Here is a 14,647-nt window from a genome sequence, read left to right as displayed (position 1 = left end):
CAGTAGCACAATAGGTGTTTGATGTTCTCCTCGCAGCCGCACACATCTCAGGCAGCACTGTCAGTCCTTCCAATTGGTATTGCGTAATCCTTCGTGAAGGCAACTCCGAACCACAGCAAGACATAGAAGCGATGTCTCACGTCGGGGAAGTCCGGGTGGGGGTCGGAGTGGCAGTGAAGTGTTTAGCTCATGTAATCTATAGTCCATATTATATCTGGAATGTTCCACTCTGCTAACGAGAGTGCGCCAGGTGCAGAAGCTGCTTCGCAGCGTCTGTCATCATAGAGAGTGGTAGGGCAACCCAATGGAGATCTTCACGAGCCGCTCGATCAGCCTTGACGGCGTAATCACTTCCAGTGATCCCGCAATTGCTAATTAACCACTGGAAAACAACTTGCGGTCCTTTTCTATCAAGTGGTGGTGGAGGCACAAGATTTATTGCCTCAACTTGTTGTAAACTCCATATCGGAGAACCAACTGCGCAATATTGGTCATACGGTAAAATAGGTTTATAAGCTATTTCGTCTAAAGAAAGCAACTTACGTCAGCAGCAGAATCGCCTGCATTTAGTTATAAAGGAGGGTATGCTTATTCCTGAAATTCACAAAGCTGTGAACGAAGCCATTAGACGTAACATCACATTTGCACTATTTGTGAACACGAGACCCCGCAGAGATGCACAGCACGCTCCTGCTGTGTGTCGTTTTCACGATAAGCCCCACTGCTGCCTTTTCAACAGCCTCATACCGTCAGAAGTTCAGATATGATATTGAAGTTCGCACCAACTACGTCAGAGTGATGATAATTTTCCCCTGACATTTCATTGTGGAATCCTTTCAGCACGTGTCATAATAATGTATAAATTCAATGCGAGTATACTTTCCAAGCTAACTTGTTGAAAAACCAGTCCTTGGGCATAAGAAATTCTTTTATACTGTAATATTGAAGATAGCACAAGCGTCGCTGTGGTCGCATGGCTCCTGAAGTGAGGAAGAGAAAGACATAAGGATCGGTGTCGCTCATGGAGGAAGGAAACAAAACTTCCTTCCTCCATGGTGTCGCTGGTTTTGCCTCGTGCTGGCGTTTGGCTGGAACTGCTCGGTTGCTCTTTGCGCTGGACCTAGCGTGACTGGGTTTAAACGCCAATAAACCCCATATCAATACCAATTATTTCACTCGAGTGTACACTGTGTACACATTACATATTGCGTACTTTCAAATGCGTTCTGTCTCGCACTTCCCCGCGATTTATATTTACGGTTAATTCGCTGCTGTGTAATAGATATTCGCTTTGAAAATTTTTGTTTTTTTCGAGAGGACTTGCCGCAAGACATGCGCAGAATAAAAGAAAGTCAAATAAAAGCTTCCAACTCTGCATCGTGCCGAACGGCAGCAATGTCTGTGCAAATTTGTCGTACGCCAACCAACGATTGTAGTTTTCAGGTATAGGTCTGGCTTCAGTCCAGCCTTTCTTTAATCTTAAGTCTGATCGCCTGCGTTCCAGGGCACATCTAAAGCAGGTTTCTTTTTTGCTTCGTTTGTTCTTGTTAATTTGCCACTTACCCAAACGTGACGTCTCGTCTGCGTCTCGTGACGTCTCGTATTCTTTATTGATCTTCTGTCCACTTGCTGCATTTGCTCAGCCTAAACTTTTTAACACGTTTTTAAGAAAATCTGACTGCATAGAACGGACTTGGCTTTCGACTTTCGACTTACAGACCACTGAGCTCTCCGGTAGTTTCGCATTGTGAATGCAAGCAATGTGACTGAACTGTGTTGCCACAACAGTGAACAGTCAGGGGTAAACTTGTACTGTCACCATATGACGAGGCTTTATTGAGTATAGGAAATGACTGTGACAGTAGTAGATAGTTGTAGCTGTAGTTGTAGAAAGCGCCGCCTGAGTAAAACAAACGTGCTTAAGGGCACAAGTAGTCAACGGCTGCCAAATATTCATCTTCGTTGAGGCTCGCTTTATAAAACAAGCGAGAATAAATGAATCTAGCTCAACTTTCAAAGACGGCACTACAGCTTTGTGAAGCCTCAGTAAACAAGTTGTTAGTTTATCCTTTTATTTTAGTTACATGCGGCTCGTCTCAGCCCCACCCATCTATCATCCTTAACTTCATTCATCCCTTTCCTCAAGTACGAGTTGGTTAGCCAGATCTTAATCAGGGTTACCTCTTCTGTCTTGCTCCCCGGGCGACTTTCTACTTACTCTCTCCTTTGCGAACCAATAATCCCACATTCTGCGGCCAGCTGATATCATGCCCGTAACCAGTATCAAAAAAGAAATTCGCATATTTAACGTCACATAAAGAGCTATTAGCTTAAAATAGCGCTAATTAGACGATGATGAAAATATGGTGAAGAAATGGGCGTAAGTCTGAGCAAACCCTCGACCGATTTATTGCGGCTCGACACCAAGCTACGGCTACTACACTCCTCCCCTACCCCTCCCACCTCATTTCTTTAACTTGCTGCCCCTCTTCATGGTGATGCGTGTTGTTGTCGTCAGCAGAAAAAGACACGAAATATCTCGGGCATTTGGCGTATTTATGTTCGCAGCAACTTCTTTTATCGCGCTGCTGAGGAGGAGGAGGGATTTTCCGAAGACGTGGCTTGAGTGGCAGGCGGCGAAGCGTCAGCCGCAGGCGCCGCTGAAGATCCGGGGACGACAGCGACGCCTGACGCGAGCACGGGTGGCGTCTCGTATTCGCAGGGCAGCTCCGGTTCCGACAGCATCTTGATGTAGCGTCCCTGGTGGATCTCGGGTGACCGGCACAGGAAGTAGTGCCATCTGTCCGTGTAGTCCAGAAGGAACCACAGCCGGCAGTCGCAGTGCATCGGGTTGCCTGCGAGGACGCCGGACGGGAATGGAAAGACGATACACGCTCCGCGAGTGTGGCTTGTCGCCGTGCGCAGCAACGTTTATTGGTGCACAAGTATAGCGTGGCGCGTAACTTCTTACGCGACGCGTCGGAATCGGTCGAATAATGAGTGGAGAAAGTGCGGATGAACAGGATTAGACATCGGCTGTAGTGCCTCCGATTTGCTGGCCGACGACGACAACAAAGCAGGAGAATTCACCTTTGTGAAAGACGGTCTTTGTCATCATTGACCGGTCGGTTCTACGTGGTTAGATAGTTTCTGTGGCTAACCTAAACACGCAAAGCTAAGCCTGCAAGGATGACTAGGACGCTTTTCACGAAATAGACTTGTTCTGTTATTTTTTGCTAACGCTTTCTTACCTAACAATGTTGTTAACATTTCTTGCTTAACGAACGAAGTCTTGCTAACCTCCCTGCCTTTCATTCCCCCTCTCTCTCGCCTCCCCTACTTTCTCTCTATGGATACACCGATATAAACGTCGGCCAGCCAGTCCCAGACACTTCAGTTGGATTCATTTTTTTTTTTTTGCACAATGTATTTCCATTTGCTGGTTGAAAAACAAAACAAAAAGGGAATTTGTTACTGCGGCATTTGCGACGTCAAAGTTATGTCACTGGAACGACAATTATAATTATCAGAGTACTACGTCGGGCTAGATGGTGCATATACCTTAATAATGATGTGTAGCGCAAGGTTAAAAAGCAACAGAACGAATAACGGAACAAACTGTCCCCTCTTGTTTCTTCTATTGGTTTTTAACCTTGCGCCATACATCCTTCTTAAAGTTATGCCTACGTCCATGCGTCCTCCCATCTTGGGCTAGTTCATAAAAAAGCACCAGAACTACAGGTATATGCTTTGTTACGGCGCTGCGGCCAGTGTGAAAACGGTAAGATATTTCAAAAGTACAGAACCATGCCAGATGGTGGAGCGGACCATCTGTAGGAATTTTACGGTGGGCATTTTATCGCCAAGCCGTCCAATTGCGATAGCGAAATTGCGTACAGATCGCAGCGCAGAGCAAGCGCACGAACAAAACGAAGCGACGCCCTGAACGTGCTTACCGATGAGTCGAACGAGCACGGAGTCCCTGTGCAGCGGCGCAACGTCCTTTTCGTCGAGCGTCGTGATGCGGTTGTCCTCGAGGTTGACGAACTGCAATGCCGGAAGGTCTTCGCCGATCCCTTGCGGAAATGCGCGAAGGTTGTTCTCGCTGGGCACAAATATGCAAATGGTTGTGGGTAATGGGTTTATATCAACGTACGTGATCGCGGCTTGGGCATTTCTGGGAAAGCTTTCGAGCAGTTTACAGCCGCGAACCCGATGGCCAGTTTACGAGCCGCAGGTACATGGACAGGTTTCGCGAGATTTGTGTTCAAGTCACGAGCTTCCCAGTTCACCCTATATACCGTATGGCTTGCGAGCTTAATGAGCAAGAAGAAAGCGGTAATACAGGAACTGATTACGCGCTTTTCATGCTGCGCCTGGGAGAAAGGGCTTAAAACAGAAAGCTGGGCTGGTTGGAACCTAGACATATGAGACATTTCTTGCGCATAAGGAGGCTAAATTAAAATTTAGAACTAGGAAATGAAAAGAGAGAGAGAGAGGAGAGAGAAACGACACCGACCTGTGCAGCATCCTTCCTGTCCTGTTGTCTATTATTTTTCGAAGGAGTTATTTTTTCTTCTAAGCGCTGAGAATATCTTCAATGTCCAGGGTTGCAAAGTCACCTACGCCTTCTAGAATTTCTAAGAAGCGCAACTGCGTGCATCGGCACTTTTTAAGACGTCTTCAGACAGTACGAAATATTTTCAAGAAATGTGATACTTTTCTGCTCAGATAACAGCTCGAGATATAACAACACCAATAAAGAAATTCGACGCGTACTTCGAGCATCTAATGCGATACTTTCTGTTATTTTTATTGCTTGATTTATTTTTTTTTGGTTGACTGTCTACATTTGTACTTCGAGTTGCACATACTTGTTGCGAATTGTTTTATCTTGTATACAAACCGGCACTATTAGGCATTCCGTAAACTATTCCACTGCTCTTCTTACCAAGTGAATTATTTGTTGCATGAAGAATCACGGGAATGGAGGAGTTCACATTTAGTCAGGTAACTCTACCATATGTCAACAGACACTTAGAGCTTGTAAGAAATGGTTAGCCTACTAATATTATCGGAGGTCTAACCTGTTGAGCTCGCACAGCTTACGCGGGCACAACGTGTCCTACTTAACGCTAAACACGTTGCTGCGGGGACGGAGGTATCTAGCAAAAAGGAAACAAAACGAAATAAGAAATCTTTAGCGCCATCTTCCTGAAGCCAGCGCTAAGCGCTGCCTTGGTGTGGGGTTGTTCAATTGACAGACGTATTTTTTTTAATGAGAAATGTGGATAATATTGCCACTATTACTGAGCTTGACAATAAAGGGCTTAACATTCAACGCATTTTGTACCACGCGAAGCATACTAGAAACCTCATGGAGAAATTAACGAGGTTCTAAGAACCAAGGATGGTCCAGAGGGAAAAGCTTCTTGTGCGCGCGTTACTCTCACTCGTCGACATGCTAGCGCTGTACGAGCATTGGATATTTTAAACTCCCAATAATCTTCTTCGTTTTGTGCTCATTCTCATCTTTCTCTGCCATTAATTTGTTCGTTTTGTACCAATAGGACTTTACCAGGTGTGACCGAAGTGGTGAGACGGTCGCGGCTCTTGTCTATAAGAAGGAACAACTCACGCCAGGTCCAGTGTCCTCAGCTTGGGCGCTGGCCTCGGAAGCATGGAGCGAGCGAAGACCGGCAGGTTGGTGACGCGGACGATGACCGTCTCCAAGTTGTTCAGATCCGCGAGCCAGTCGTCGTCCACCTTGTTCAAGATAGAGTCGAACACGAACACGAGCTTGAGGCCAGGTGGAAGCTTGCCGAAGTCGCGCGTCAGGTTCAGGTTCGAGTAACGCTGGAGGTGCAGTTCCTGCAGGGCGACCACCTGGCCCAGCTGCGACCACGAAGAAGGCAGCGTGCTGTCTCTCCGAAAGACCATCTTCTGCAATGATTGCTCGAGGCCTGAAAACGGTCCCTCGCCACCTTCCGGCACGTCCAGTGAGCTCACAGTGACGTTGCTGAGAATCAGCTCCGACACATTGAGACCCGCGAAGGCGGCCGGAGGAAGGCGGTCCATGGCGCTGTCGATGAGGAGGAACCAGGTATCCTTGGAAGATTCGCTTCGCGGCACGTGTTTCTTGAAGTCATCGGGAGACTCGAACTCTCGGCATATTACCCGCCGGTACTTGTGGCCGTCGATTTGAAAGCAGGAAGGTTCCGCTGACGTCCAGGACAAAGCCGTGGCCAAGAGCATTATCGTGCCCAAGCGCAGAGTTCTTCCCGCGTACTCTGCCATGATCGCCACTTCCGTATACGCCGAATCGCTTTCAGCGCCGTCGTACCCTCTGCCTCCTACCTATCAGCTAAAGGGAACGTGCTGACGGTGCCAGCCTTTATAAACGCGGTCGGTCTGGAGGAGAACCGAAAGTGAGGCGAAAAAAGAAAGATTTAACCTGTACGCTGTTGCCGGTTGCCGTGGGCGCGCAGTGCATGGCCTAAGTTGCTCAGACAGCATGCAGCGGCACGCTTTGTGCCCGACGCGTTCTTCTGCCGTTTTGTTTAATGCTCTTTCCATACGTGTCGCGTTGCTCGTTTATTTTCGAATTTCCAAACAAGGCCACACCGCCGCAGGAGCTTAGAGATGACACGGAAGTTTTGTGCGTCCGGCGAAGGACGCGACACACCTCTCCGAGGCCGCCGAGAGAACTCGCGTGGCGTTGGTCTTAATAGGCCTTGGCCGGCTAGACGAGCCATCACTGTCTTAGCTCTTCCGCGGCCTCTTGAACTTTCTGTCACCGTCTCTTCTCTTCAGGGACGCGCTCGACTGTACTGCATACGTGTGTGTTGGTTTTGTTTCGTGCAGTACGGATCGCGAACGCCGACTGGCTGAAGACACGGGGGCTTAGTTAAGGTAAAAACAAATAAACGGAAACATAAACTCGTTATTTCCCTGCGCAGCCAAGCGGCCGATGTAGTATAGGGGCATAAACTATGATGTCACGGCACTCCCGCGGACGGGCGCGTATTGCGCCGGCAGTTCTTGTCTTGTGCTTGCGTCGCGGCGTTATAGCGCTGTCACTCCTGCAGGCCCGAGGCGACGGGCCAAACGTAAGCTGTCAGAATCTCGGCGCTGTCCCCCCGAGGTCTAAGAGCTTATGCAACCCATCTTTGCTGCGCGCGGCACCGGTGAATCATTGGACAACTCGCGTTTCCTGGGGTTACAAGGTTCAACGTCGTTAGGGCAATCGTAACTTTACGCTTTGCAGTGCGAACTGCACGACAATCGGAAGGGGTATGTGGGTAGGAGGGGCGTGAAACGGCGTTGCCACGGCTCCAATCACAAACTGGTATTCACTGTGGAAATCAGATATGTGTACGCAAACAAACATCAAGCACGCTCATATACTGTACACATGTACCTGCAGCTTCGTTTAACGCTGGAAAAAAAAAAAAAAAAAAAAACAAAAGCGCAAACAGCGGTGAACGTTTACTTGCACGAGTCACTTTCAGATAATCAAGCTTTAAGTTTGTATTATACATTTGTTGTCTAAACAGTTTCGTGTTAGCCGACTTCAAGCGTTACCTTGTAGCTTTCAGAACTAGCGCTCATATTCCTTGCTGTGTACGGGGCAACTTTACCTTCACTTCTTTCTTACTCCTTATCTCTCCCTCTTTCTCACTATCTTTAAATCTCTCTCTTTCGTGCTCCTTTTTTACAGGCGAGAGACAATTGTGTTCTTCACAATAACGTGGGATTACACTGCCTTGGTCCGTTAAAGCGCGTTTAAGCGAATTCATAAACACGCTTTTCTTTCCCTTACTCGATTAAGGATCGCTTATCAATTAGGGTGTGCGAATATTCAAAATTTTTCATACGAATTGAATAGTCTTTGCTATTCGATTCGTATTGGATACGAGAAATCACTATTGGAAGTTGTCGAATATTCGTTCCGTCCGACTACTATACGAGGGAGAACAACAGTCGTTGCACCATGCAGGCAGGGCTCCGACCTTAATGACCGCCAAGAACCCTACACCAGGTATAAGTATAGAGATAGACAGACGAAAGTGGAGGCTCTTCCGGATAATTATGCTGCAGAAGAACCATGGTTGTTGCCCAGATTATATTTTTTATTATTTTTATTTATACAATACTGGCTGGTCTTCATCAGGCCCAGGCAGGAGGAGCAAAATGCGCCATGAGAGGGCCTAGGACACTCTCCTGGATGACACCCGAAGTTACGTCTGAAAGGGGTGAGGCCAAGCTATTTACTGATCTCACGAGAAAGCATGCCGAGTGATCTGCCCTGTTATAGCAAACATGCTGATTTTTTTTAATTATTATGTAGGCGAACCCTCATGTGAGAATGTAATCCGCTACCGCCGTATTGCGAATAGTTCTGCTTTCGTCTCAACAATGGTACGCAACGGGCTATGCTCATTGTACGGCCGCGAAAACACAGGAGCGGCCTGCTCGTGCCAGTCAACAATGTGAAAGGATTCGACACATCTCACCGATCATTCTGACGAGACCTCGGTTTCTCTTCAGCGGCGACAAGGTGCTTTCATGTAGCGCGGTGTAGCGAGTGCGACCCCCGATTTGCGACTACAACTTCAAGTGATTGTGAAGCCGGCTAGACATGCGCGAGGGTGTTTGTAACGGGTGAATAAATGACCCTGAGTTACTGATATACTTATGAAAAAGACACAATATGGCAAGAGAATAACGATGCATTTCTAAAGGCTTAAATGATATGTTGTGTTTAATTTTACTGGGCTGGAGTGTCGATCGTTTCTTGCGCGCTATGAACGGAGCTGCACGGTTTCTGCACTCACTCAACAGCGGGAATTAAATATTCGTGATGCGGCGACCAAATGAACCAGGCATAATCAAGCTGCGGGCGAAAAGACAAGTGAGCAAGCTTTCGAACGTCAGATGGGCAACTGCACAAGTTGGGGCGCAGGAATCCTAGAGTGTTCATAGCTTTCACGGTTATGCGTGTAATATGAGTGGACCACGATAGGTTAGAAGTAAGGTGAACAGCACAGTAAGGAACACGAGGAACTGGAGCAGTTTTTATGGCGTAGGCGAAATCAGAGGTTAGTTTCTTGCGCCTAAATAATGGTAATAACTTGACGTCTGTAGGTGTCTAGTGACATTCGCCATTTAACACGCTACTGATGGAGAAGATCAAGATCATGGTACAGGGCCAGGTGATCATCGGAAGTATTAACGGTTCGATAAACTACGCAGCCATCAGCGAATAGTCCCACGGATGATGAAATGTTGGCGGGCAGCTCGTTAATGTTAGATTAAAACAGGAGAGGGCCTAGGGCACTCTCCTGGATGACACCCGAAGTTACGTCTGAAAGGGGTGAGGCCAAGCTATTTACTGATGTAACCTGGCGGCGAAGGCACAAAAAAAATTCTCAACCAAGACAATGTTAAAGAGTCGACTCAAGGGGCAGATAACTTTGATATGAGGCGAGAATGATCTACCCGGTCAAATGCCTTTGGCAAAACCTAAAGATATGCAGTCAATTTGCTTGTTATTCATGATGGAATGTTGTATTAGTCAGTTGTGAATTTTAATAACTGGGTATCGCAAGACAATCCCTTCCTAAAACCCGATGGTTGGACGACAAAAGAAACAGTAATACGCTGAGACGGCTGTGCTATAACTGGCTTGGCCTAAAATATGGTTATGGCGGCAGCACTAATAGCCGTACACGGCAGCGGTGTACGGCAGCATTAATAAAGCCATAACTCTTCTTTGGAATTACGTGTTCCCAACAAGCTTTAGCACTGCTACAATGCACCTTCCACTATAGTTTGCTGATACACAGCATAACAAGTAATCGAAGAAAACAGAAACATACAATGGAAATGGTCGCACTGTGAGCGTCGTACCTTCGCGTCTTTCCTAGAACTTTAGCGATCCTATACGGTGGTACCATTTACGTTCGACATTATTGTACACCCCGTCTTGAGTGCGTGTCTTAACGAAAGCACTTCCTAGACTTTATGAAAGGTTAAGTTGCATCTTACACTCTGCTTCAGTAGAGACCAGACTACTGTAACAGAAGGAGCAGTTGTCGCCAGACATGTCCTCAAGGAGTCCTGGCGCTGAGAGAAAAGTAACATTCCGAAGCCTCCGCATCTGTAAACTTCCATGCAAGAACCAGCACTGCAGCGCCGCCCCCTTTTCTCTCTCGGTAATTATAAGAAACTCTACGGCTGCAACGTTGAATACGTGGACTGACTTCACCACTGTCTAATCAGGCTTGGCAAGCTTGAAGATCTAGATAAGCGCTGCTGCTCGCCGTCGCCACTGATGGCAAAAGTTGCCGATCCGCTATGTGATGGCAGGGCTCAGAGCTCCTCTGTTTAGACGGCGTTGCTCACGTCACGATCACTGGTTTCATTGCATAGCTCCGCTTCCGTGAGGGACTGGATGGACCTGGTCGCCAAAGACAGCGGCTTGGCACATGGGTAGTAGTTCCACTTCTTCGGGTACGTGAGGAGGAACGCCAGCCGACAGTCGCATGTCAACGGGTTTCCTGCGACGTAATTCAGCGTGGACTTTAGGGCTAGCTGAAGCAATGAGAAAGTAGATCTCACGAGAAAGCATGCCGAGTGATCTGCCCTGTTATAGCAAACATGCTGATTTTTTATAATTATTATGTAGGCGAAGCCTCATGTGAGAATGTAATCCGCTACCGCCGTATTGCGAATAGTTATGCTTTCGTCTTAACAATGGTACGCAACGGGCTATGCTCATTGTACGGCCGCGAAAACACAGGAGCGGCCTGCTCGTGCCAGTCAACAGTGTGAAAGGATTCGACACGTCTCACCGATCATTCTGACGAGCCCTCGATTTCTCTTCAGCGGCGCCAAGGTGCTTTCATGTAGCGTGGTGATCTCATTGTAGCCGACGTCCAACTCTCGCAGTGCAGGCATATCGGTGGTGAGGTCCTTAGGCAGCGATGTGAGACGGTTGTCCCTGTGTTTAAGATACAACGTCGTTTTCGAGACGGCGAGGCGATAATTCGATATCCATGACAATGGAGCTTTCCGTCCGCGCACACACTGCAGACACTCATCCTGTAATAACATAACTCTTTTACACTGCATTCGTACGAGATTTCCTCTGTTATGCCAGGATTAGGGTGACAAGTAGCCAAACTTTGAGAGACGAGATTCGAAGAAGCTCACAATACTGCATCAGGACAATTTTTGTAAGCTGCGTACACCGTGCACATAGCAGGAACGTAGCGTTGACAGCGGTGTCGGCTGTATTGCTGTAGTGCTTTTGTCTCCGCATCGTGGAAGAAACAGGTTCCACACTTAATAAATCGGGCTGATAAATGTTGATGCCAGCAAGGTAGCCTTTTTACCTGTTACAGGACGGACTGGGTTCACAAACGTTGGTTTATCTTGGTAAAAATAATATTTTGCAAAAACCATATAAGAAGGAGCAGGTTGTGGTGTTTTGCTCTTTCTTTGCAAGATATAAGCGCCCAACTCACGTGCACTGAACCTGACGCGGAATAAGCGCTCGACTGATGCCAGCAAGATAATCCTTTTACCTGTTATAGGACAGGTGTGGTTCCCGAAATTTGGTTTATAAGAATAATATGTTCGCTGAAAACAGATAATAGGAAGTAGCTTTGGCGTTTTCGTATTTCATTGTAACAGAAAAGCACACAATTCACAGACACTGACGCGAGCGCAGAAGCGAGCTGCATGCCGACAAGCGTTTGTTTGAGATGCAATGAGTGAAGAAAAAGTTGAGGTGGAGCATGTCCCCGCGCGCGTGTGTCCATGTCTACCAATTTCCGCAACGTCAATTAGCTCTCATGTCGTCAGCACTGTATTCCTCCATATATATTGAAGAGCACTGCTCACACTGGAGAAGCATTGCAAGCCTTAAGCTCGGCCCGTAACATCAGAACACATTCTAACAAAACACGTTGTTGGAATAGCTTGTGCATGTTTCAGACGAGAATTGCCGCTCAGCAGTGGGTGCACAGACGCCACAAAACGACACGGACAGGAGCAGACTTCCATTAAAAGACAGTTGAATGTTTGAAGAATGTTTGAAAAGAAAAAAAAAAAAAAAAAGAGTTCTAGGCTTGAATGTTTCGTGAACCACCAACACATTAATGGATAGTGGAAATGACGTGGCGTTGTCGCCTTCATTACGTTTTTAAACTAAAGTATCACGTGGTGCGATTCCGCTACACTATAAAGTAGCCACCTGTTGTGACTACTTTAGGGACTGCTGAATGCACGATCGCTTCGTGTCAGCACAGAGAAACTTACGCGAAGTCGAGGATCATCAGCTTTGGTGCAGGCCTGGGCAACATGGACCTCGATACGCTCTCCAGGTTCGTCTCTTTGACCGCGACGGCGTTTAGCCCATGCAGCTCGGCCAGCCAGTCTTGATCGACTTGATCTACGTGCGCTCCCAGAACCTGGATCTCTTTCACGCTTGGCGGCAGATGGTTGAAATCAGCCGTCAGGTTGACCTTTTTCACGTGCAGCAGCAGGAGTGTTTCCAGTCTCTTGAGCCCACGTAGCAGGTTCCAAGACTCGAGGGCCTTCGGTTGGTCGCTGAAGATCAGCTTGCACAGTGAGTCCTTGAGGGCATCGAACGGACTCGGAGCGATCCCCTGTCGATCGCCGTATGCGCCTACAGTGACGTTCATGAAATGCAGCACGGAAATGCTAGTGCCGACAAAAGCATTCGAAGGCAAGCGTTCCAAGGAACTGTCCTTGAGAACGAAGTACGTGCAATTCTGCGCACGGTAGCGGTCTATCCTGAGGAAGTCCTGAGTGCTTGTGAAAGCTTCGCAGAAGTAATAACAATGGCTGGGGCCCTCTCTTGAGTAGCATATCGGATGAGCCCCCGTCAGGTTCAGTAGCAAGGCGATGACGAGTTCCACTAGCAGACGGACTCCGAACATTGTGCAGCTAAGCGCTAGCTAGTGCCCGCAGAAGGCAAGGGTTGGAGCTTCAGGCCGTCGCACCCAAGAGCGCACGCTTCGTCGTTTAAATAGATGCTTTCAAGCTTCGCTTCCTCAGAACCACTCGGCATCAGCGTTCTACGAACGCGTGAAAACTTTGGTGTGTTCTGATATGTCGACCAGGTTGTTCCGGCGTGCGAGTGCTTCGGCAATCACCACTCATGGAAGGAACTGAACTTCCGACGAAACGCGTAACTTCGCGTTTATTACGTTATTTTCGGTCATTTCGACGCAGATGCGAGTAAAAACACGTGCGAAAGGAGGTCACGGCGCTGACAGACCCCACCAATCTCGCCAGATACTAATTCCTGGTACTCGATGCATTTCTGCTCGTTGTGTAAGTGTCCGGCCTCCCTTTTTTTTAGTTAACAGAGCGCTGATAGTGACGAACGGCTGACGTCAACCACGTCAACAGCCATTCACTGCTTCGGGATACGGTCATGCGGTTTTCTTCATTACGCCCAGAAACTCAACTCTTTCAAACAAGGCCGCTAGCAGAGTCGCAATCGCTTCGAGTTGTTGTGGCTGCTTATCATGGAGGCTGACTCACTCTTTTCCACTGAAAGCAGGCGATAACCGCCATATACGCGTTACAGAGGTAACGTTTCTTTGGCCGTTCGCCGTCTTTCAAACCATGCAGATAACCCAACGCCTATAGATGTTTCGAGCTGCGACATCATGGCGTCACGCTAGCATGAACGCGCGCTATCCGGTGGAGCCGGCTTCTCGTGAAGGAGCGGAAATTAAAGGTCTTGTGCTATCTAGGTGGAGGCTAGACTAAGGCAGGTTTTATAACTTTTAGAACATATGTCTGCTGGTCTCGGGCAACTCGCTTCATCATACATGGCTTATAGTTATCGCCATACAGAATACGTCTTTGTAGATCGCCCATTAAACATTCACTCCCACATCGGCATGCTTAACGACATGATATTGTCGCACAAAAATCATGAAAAGAAAGGTTAGCAGCGACAGATATAGAGCAGAAAGAAAGACGGCTCCGTCTTTTTTTTTTTTCGCTATATCTGTCGCAGTTAACCTTTCTTTCTGGAATTTTTGCGCGATAATATGATGTCATGCAGCAAGCCAAGAAACTCGGCCAAGAAAAAGTTATTCGGCAGGTTTGACCGTGCACCCGGAAGGGGCGAAGTGTACCAGACAACGCATAAGTGCACCGATGTATCCACTTCACCAAATCAACCACGCAATCACTGAGCAGTCCTACCGCTTCTTCTTCTTTCTGGGGTTTTACGTGCCAAAACCAGTTCTGATTATGAGGCATGCCGTAGTGGAGGGCTACGGATTAATTTTGACCATCTGGAGTTCTTTAACGCGCACTACAACGCAAGCACACGGGCGTTTTTGCATTTCACCTCCATCGAAATGCGGCCGCCGCAGGCGTGATTCGATCCCGCGACCTCGTGCTCAGCAGCGCAACGCCTTAGCGGACTGAGCCACCCCAGCGGGTGAGTCCTACCGCATTGAGCGATTCGTGACGTTTAACAATTAATGCTAAACGTCACCATCCACCGAACAAATAAATGTTACTAATTGTACAGAAACTACCGACGATGATTGTCAATGTAAGCGCATAACGAACGAACGAACAAAAGAGA

At 47.7% G+C, this 14,647-nt stretch overlaps 2 protein-coding genes across 3 annotated transcripts; both read right to left on the bottom strand.

The window, feature by feature from the left end:
- Nucleotides 1–2,240: 2,240 nt before the first annotated feature.
- On the bottom strand, nucleotides 2,241–6,429 carry LOC119456049 (leucine-rich repeat and fibronectin type-III domain-containing protein 4). The gene is made up of 3 exons (XM_049669511.1): nucleotides 5,639–6,429; nucleotides 3,957–4,105; nucleotides 2,241–2,855 (listed from the first exon to the last, which is right to left on the bottom strand). The coding sequence occupies exons 1-3, from the start codon at nucleotides 6,295–6,297 to the stop codon at nucleotides 2,578–2,580; spliced, it is 1,086 nt and encodes a 361-aa protein (XP_049525468.1). The 5' UTR covers nucleotides 6,298–6,429; the 3' UTR covers nucleotides 2,241–2,577.
- Nucleotides 6,430–7,602: 1,173 nt separating this feature from the next.
- Nucleotides 7,603–13,328, bottom strand: LOC125939670 (leucine-rich repeat and immunoglobulin-like domain containing-NOGO receptor-interacting protein 4). 2 transcript variants are annotated; one of them, XM_037717643.2, is made up of 4 exons: nucleotides 12,328–13,328; nucleotides 10,857–11,005; nucleotides 10,408–10,562; nucleotides 7,603–8,246 (listed from the first exon to the last, which is right to left on the bottom strand). In XM_037717643.2, exons 1-4 carry the CDS (start codon nucleotides 12,969–12,971, stop codon nucleotides 8,241–8,243), a joined length of 954 nt encoding a protein of 317 aa, XP_037573571.2. In that variant the 5' UTR covers nucleotides 12,972–13,328; the 3' UTR covers nucleotides 7,603–8,240. The 2 variants fall into 2 exon arrangements, with proteins under 2 accessions (XP_037573571.2, XP_049525470.1); XM_049669513.1 differs by having other exon boundaries at nucleotides 7,603–10,562.
- Nucleotides 13,329–14,647: the final 1,319 nt, after the last annotated feature.

This window comes from Dermacentor silvarum, chromosome 6 (genome assembly GCF_013339745.2).
Source record: "Dermacentor silvarum isolate Dsil-2018 chromosome 6, BIME_Dsil_1.4, whole genome shotgun sequence".
Lineage (NCBI taxonomy): Eukaryota > Metazoa > Arthropoda > Arachnida > Ixodida > Ixodidae > Dermacentor > Dermacentor silvarum.
Note: the sequence above shows the minus strand (reverse complement) of the source record. Positions and strands in the feature narration are given on the sequence as shown.

Bases quoted from the DNA above. Each gene is read 5' to 3' on its own strand.
- LOC125939670 (XM_049669513.1), bottom strand. From the start codon at position 12,971: ATGTTCGGAGTCCGTCTGCTAGTGGAACTCGTCATCGCCTTGCTACTG. The intron at 11,006-12,327 runs GTAAGTTTCTCT...TCTTAAACACAG, and splicing joins CTGATGATCCTCGACTTCGC to GGACAACCGTCTCACATCGC. The intron at 10,563-10,856 runs GTGAGACGTGTC...ATTACGTCGCAG, and splicing joins AGGGCTCGTCAGAATGATCG to GAAACCCGTTGACATGCGAC.
- LOC119456049 (XM_049669511.1), bottom strand. From the start codon at position 6,297: ATGGCAGAGTACGCGGGAAGAACTCTGCGCTTGGGCACGATAATGCTC. The intron at 4,106-5,638 runs GTGAGTTGTTCC...ATTTGTGCCCAG, and splicing joins CTGAGGACACTGGACCTGGC to CGAGAACAACCTTCGCGCAT. The intron at 2,856-3,956 runs GTAAGCACGTTC...GCGTCCTCGCAG, and splicing joins CGTGCTCGTTCGACTCATCG to GCAACCCGATGCACTGCGAC.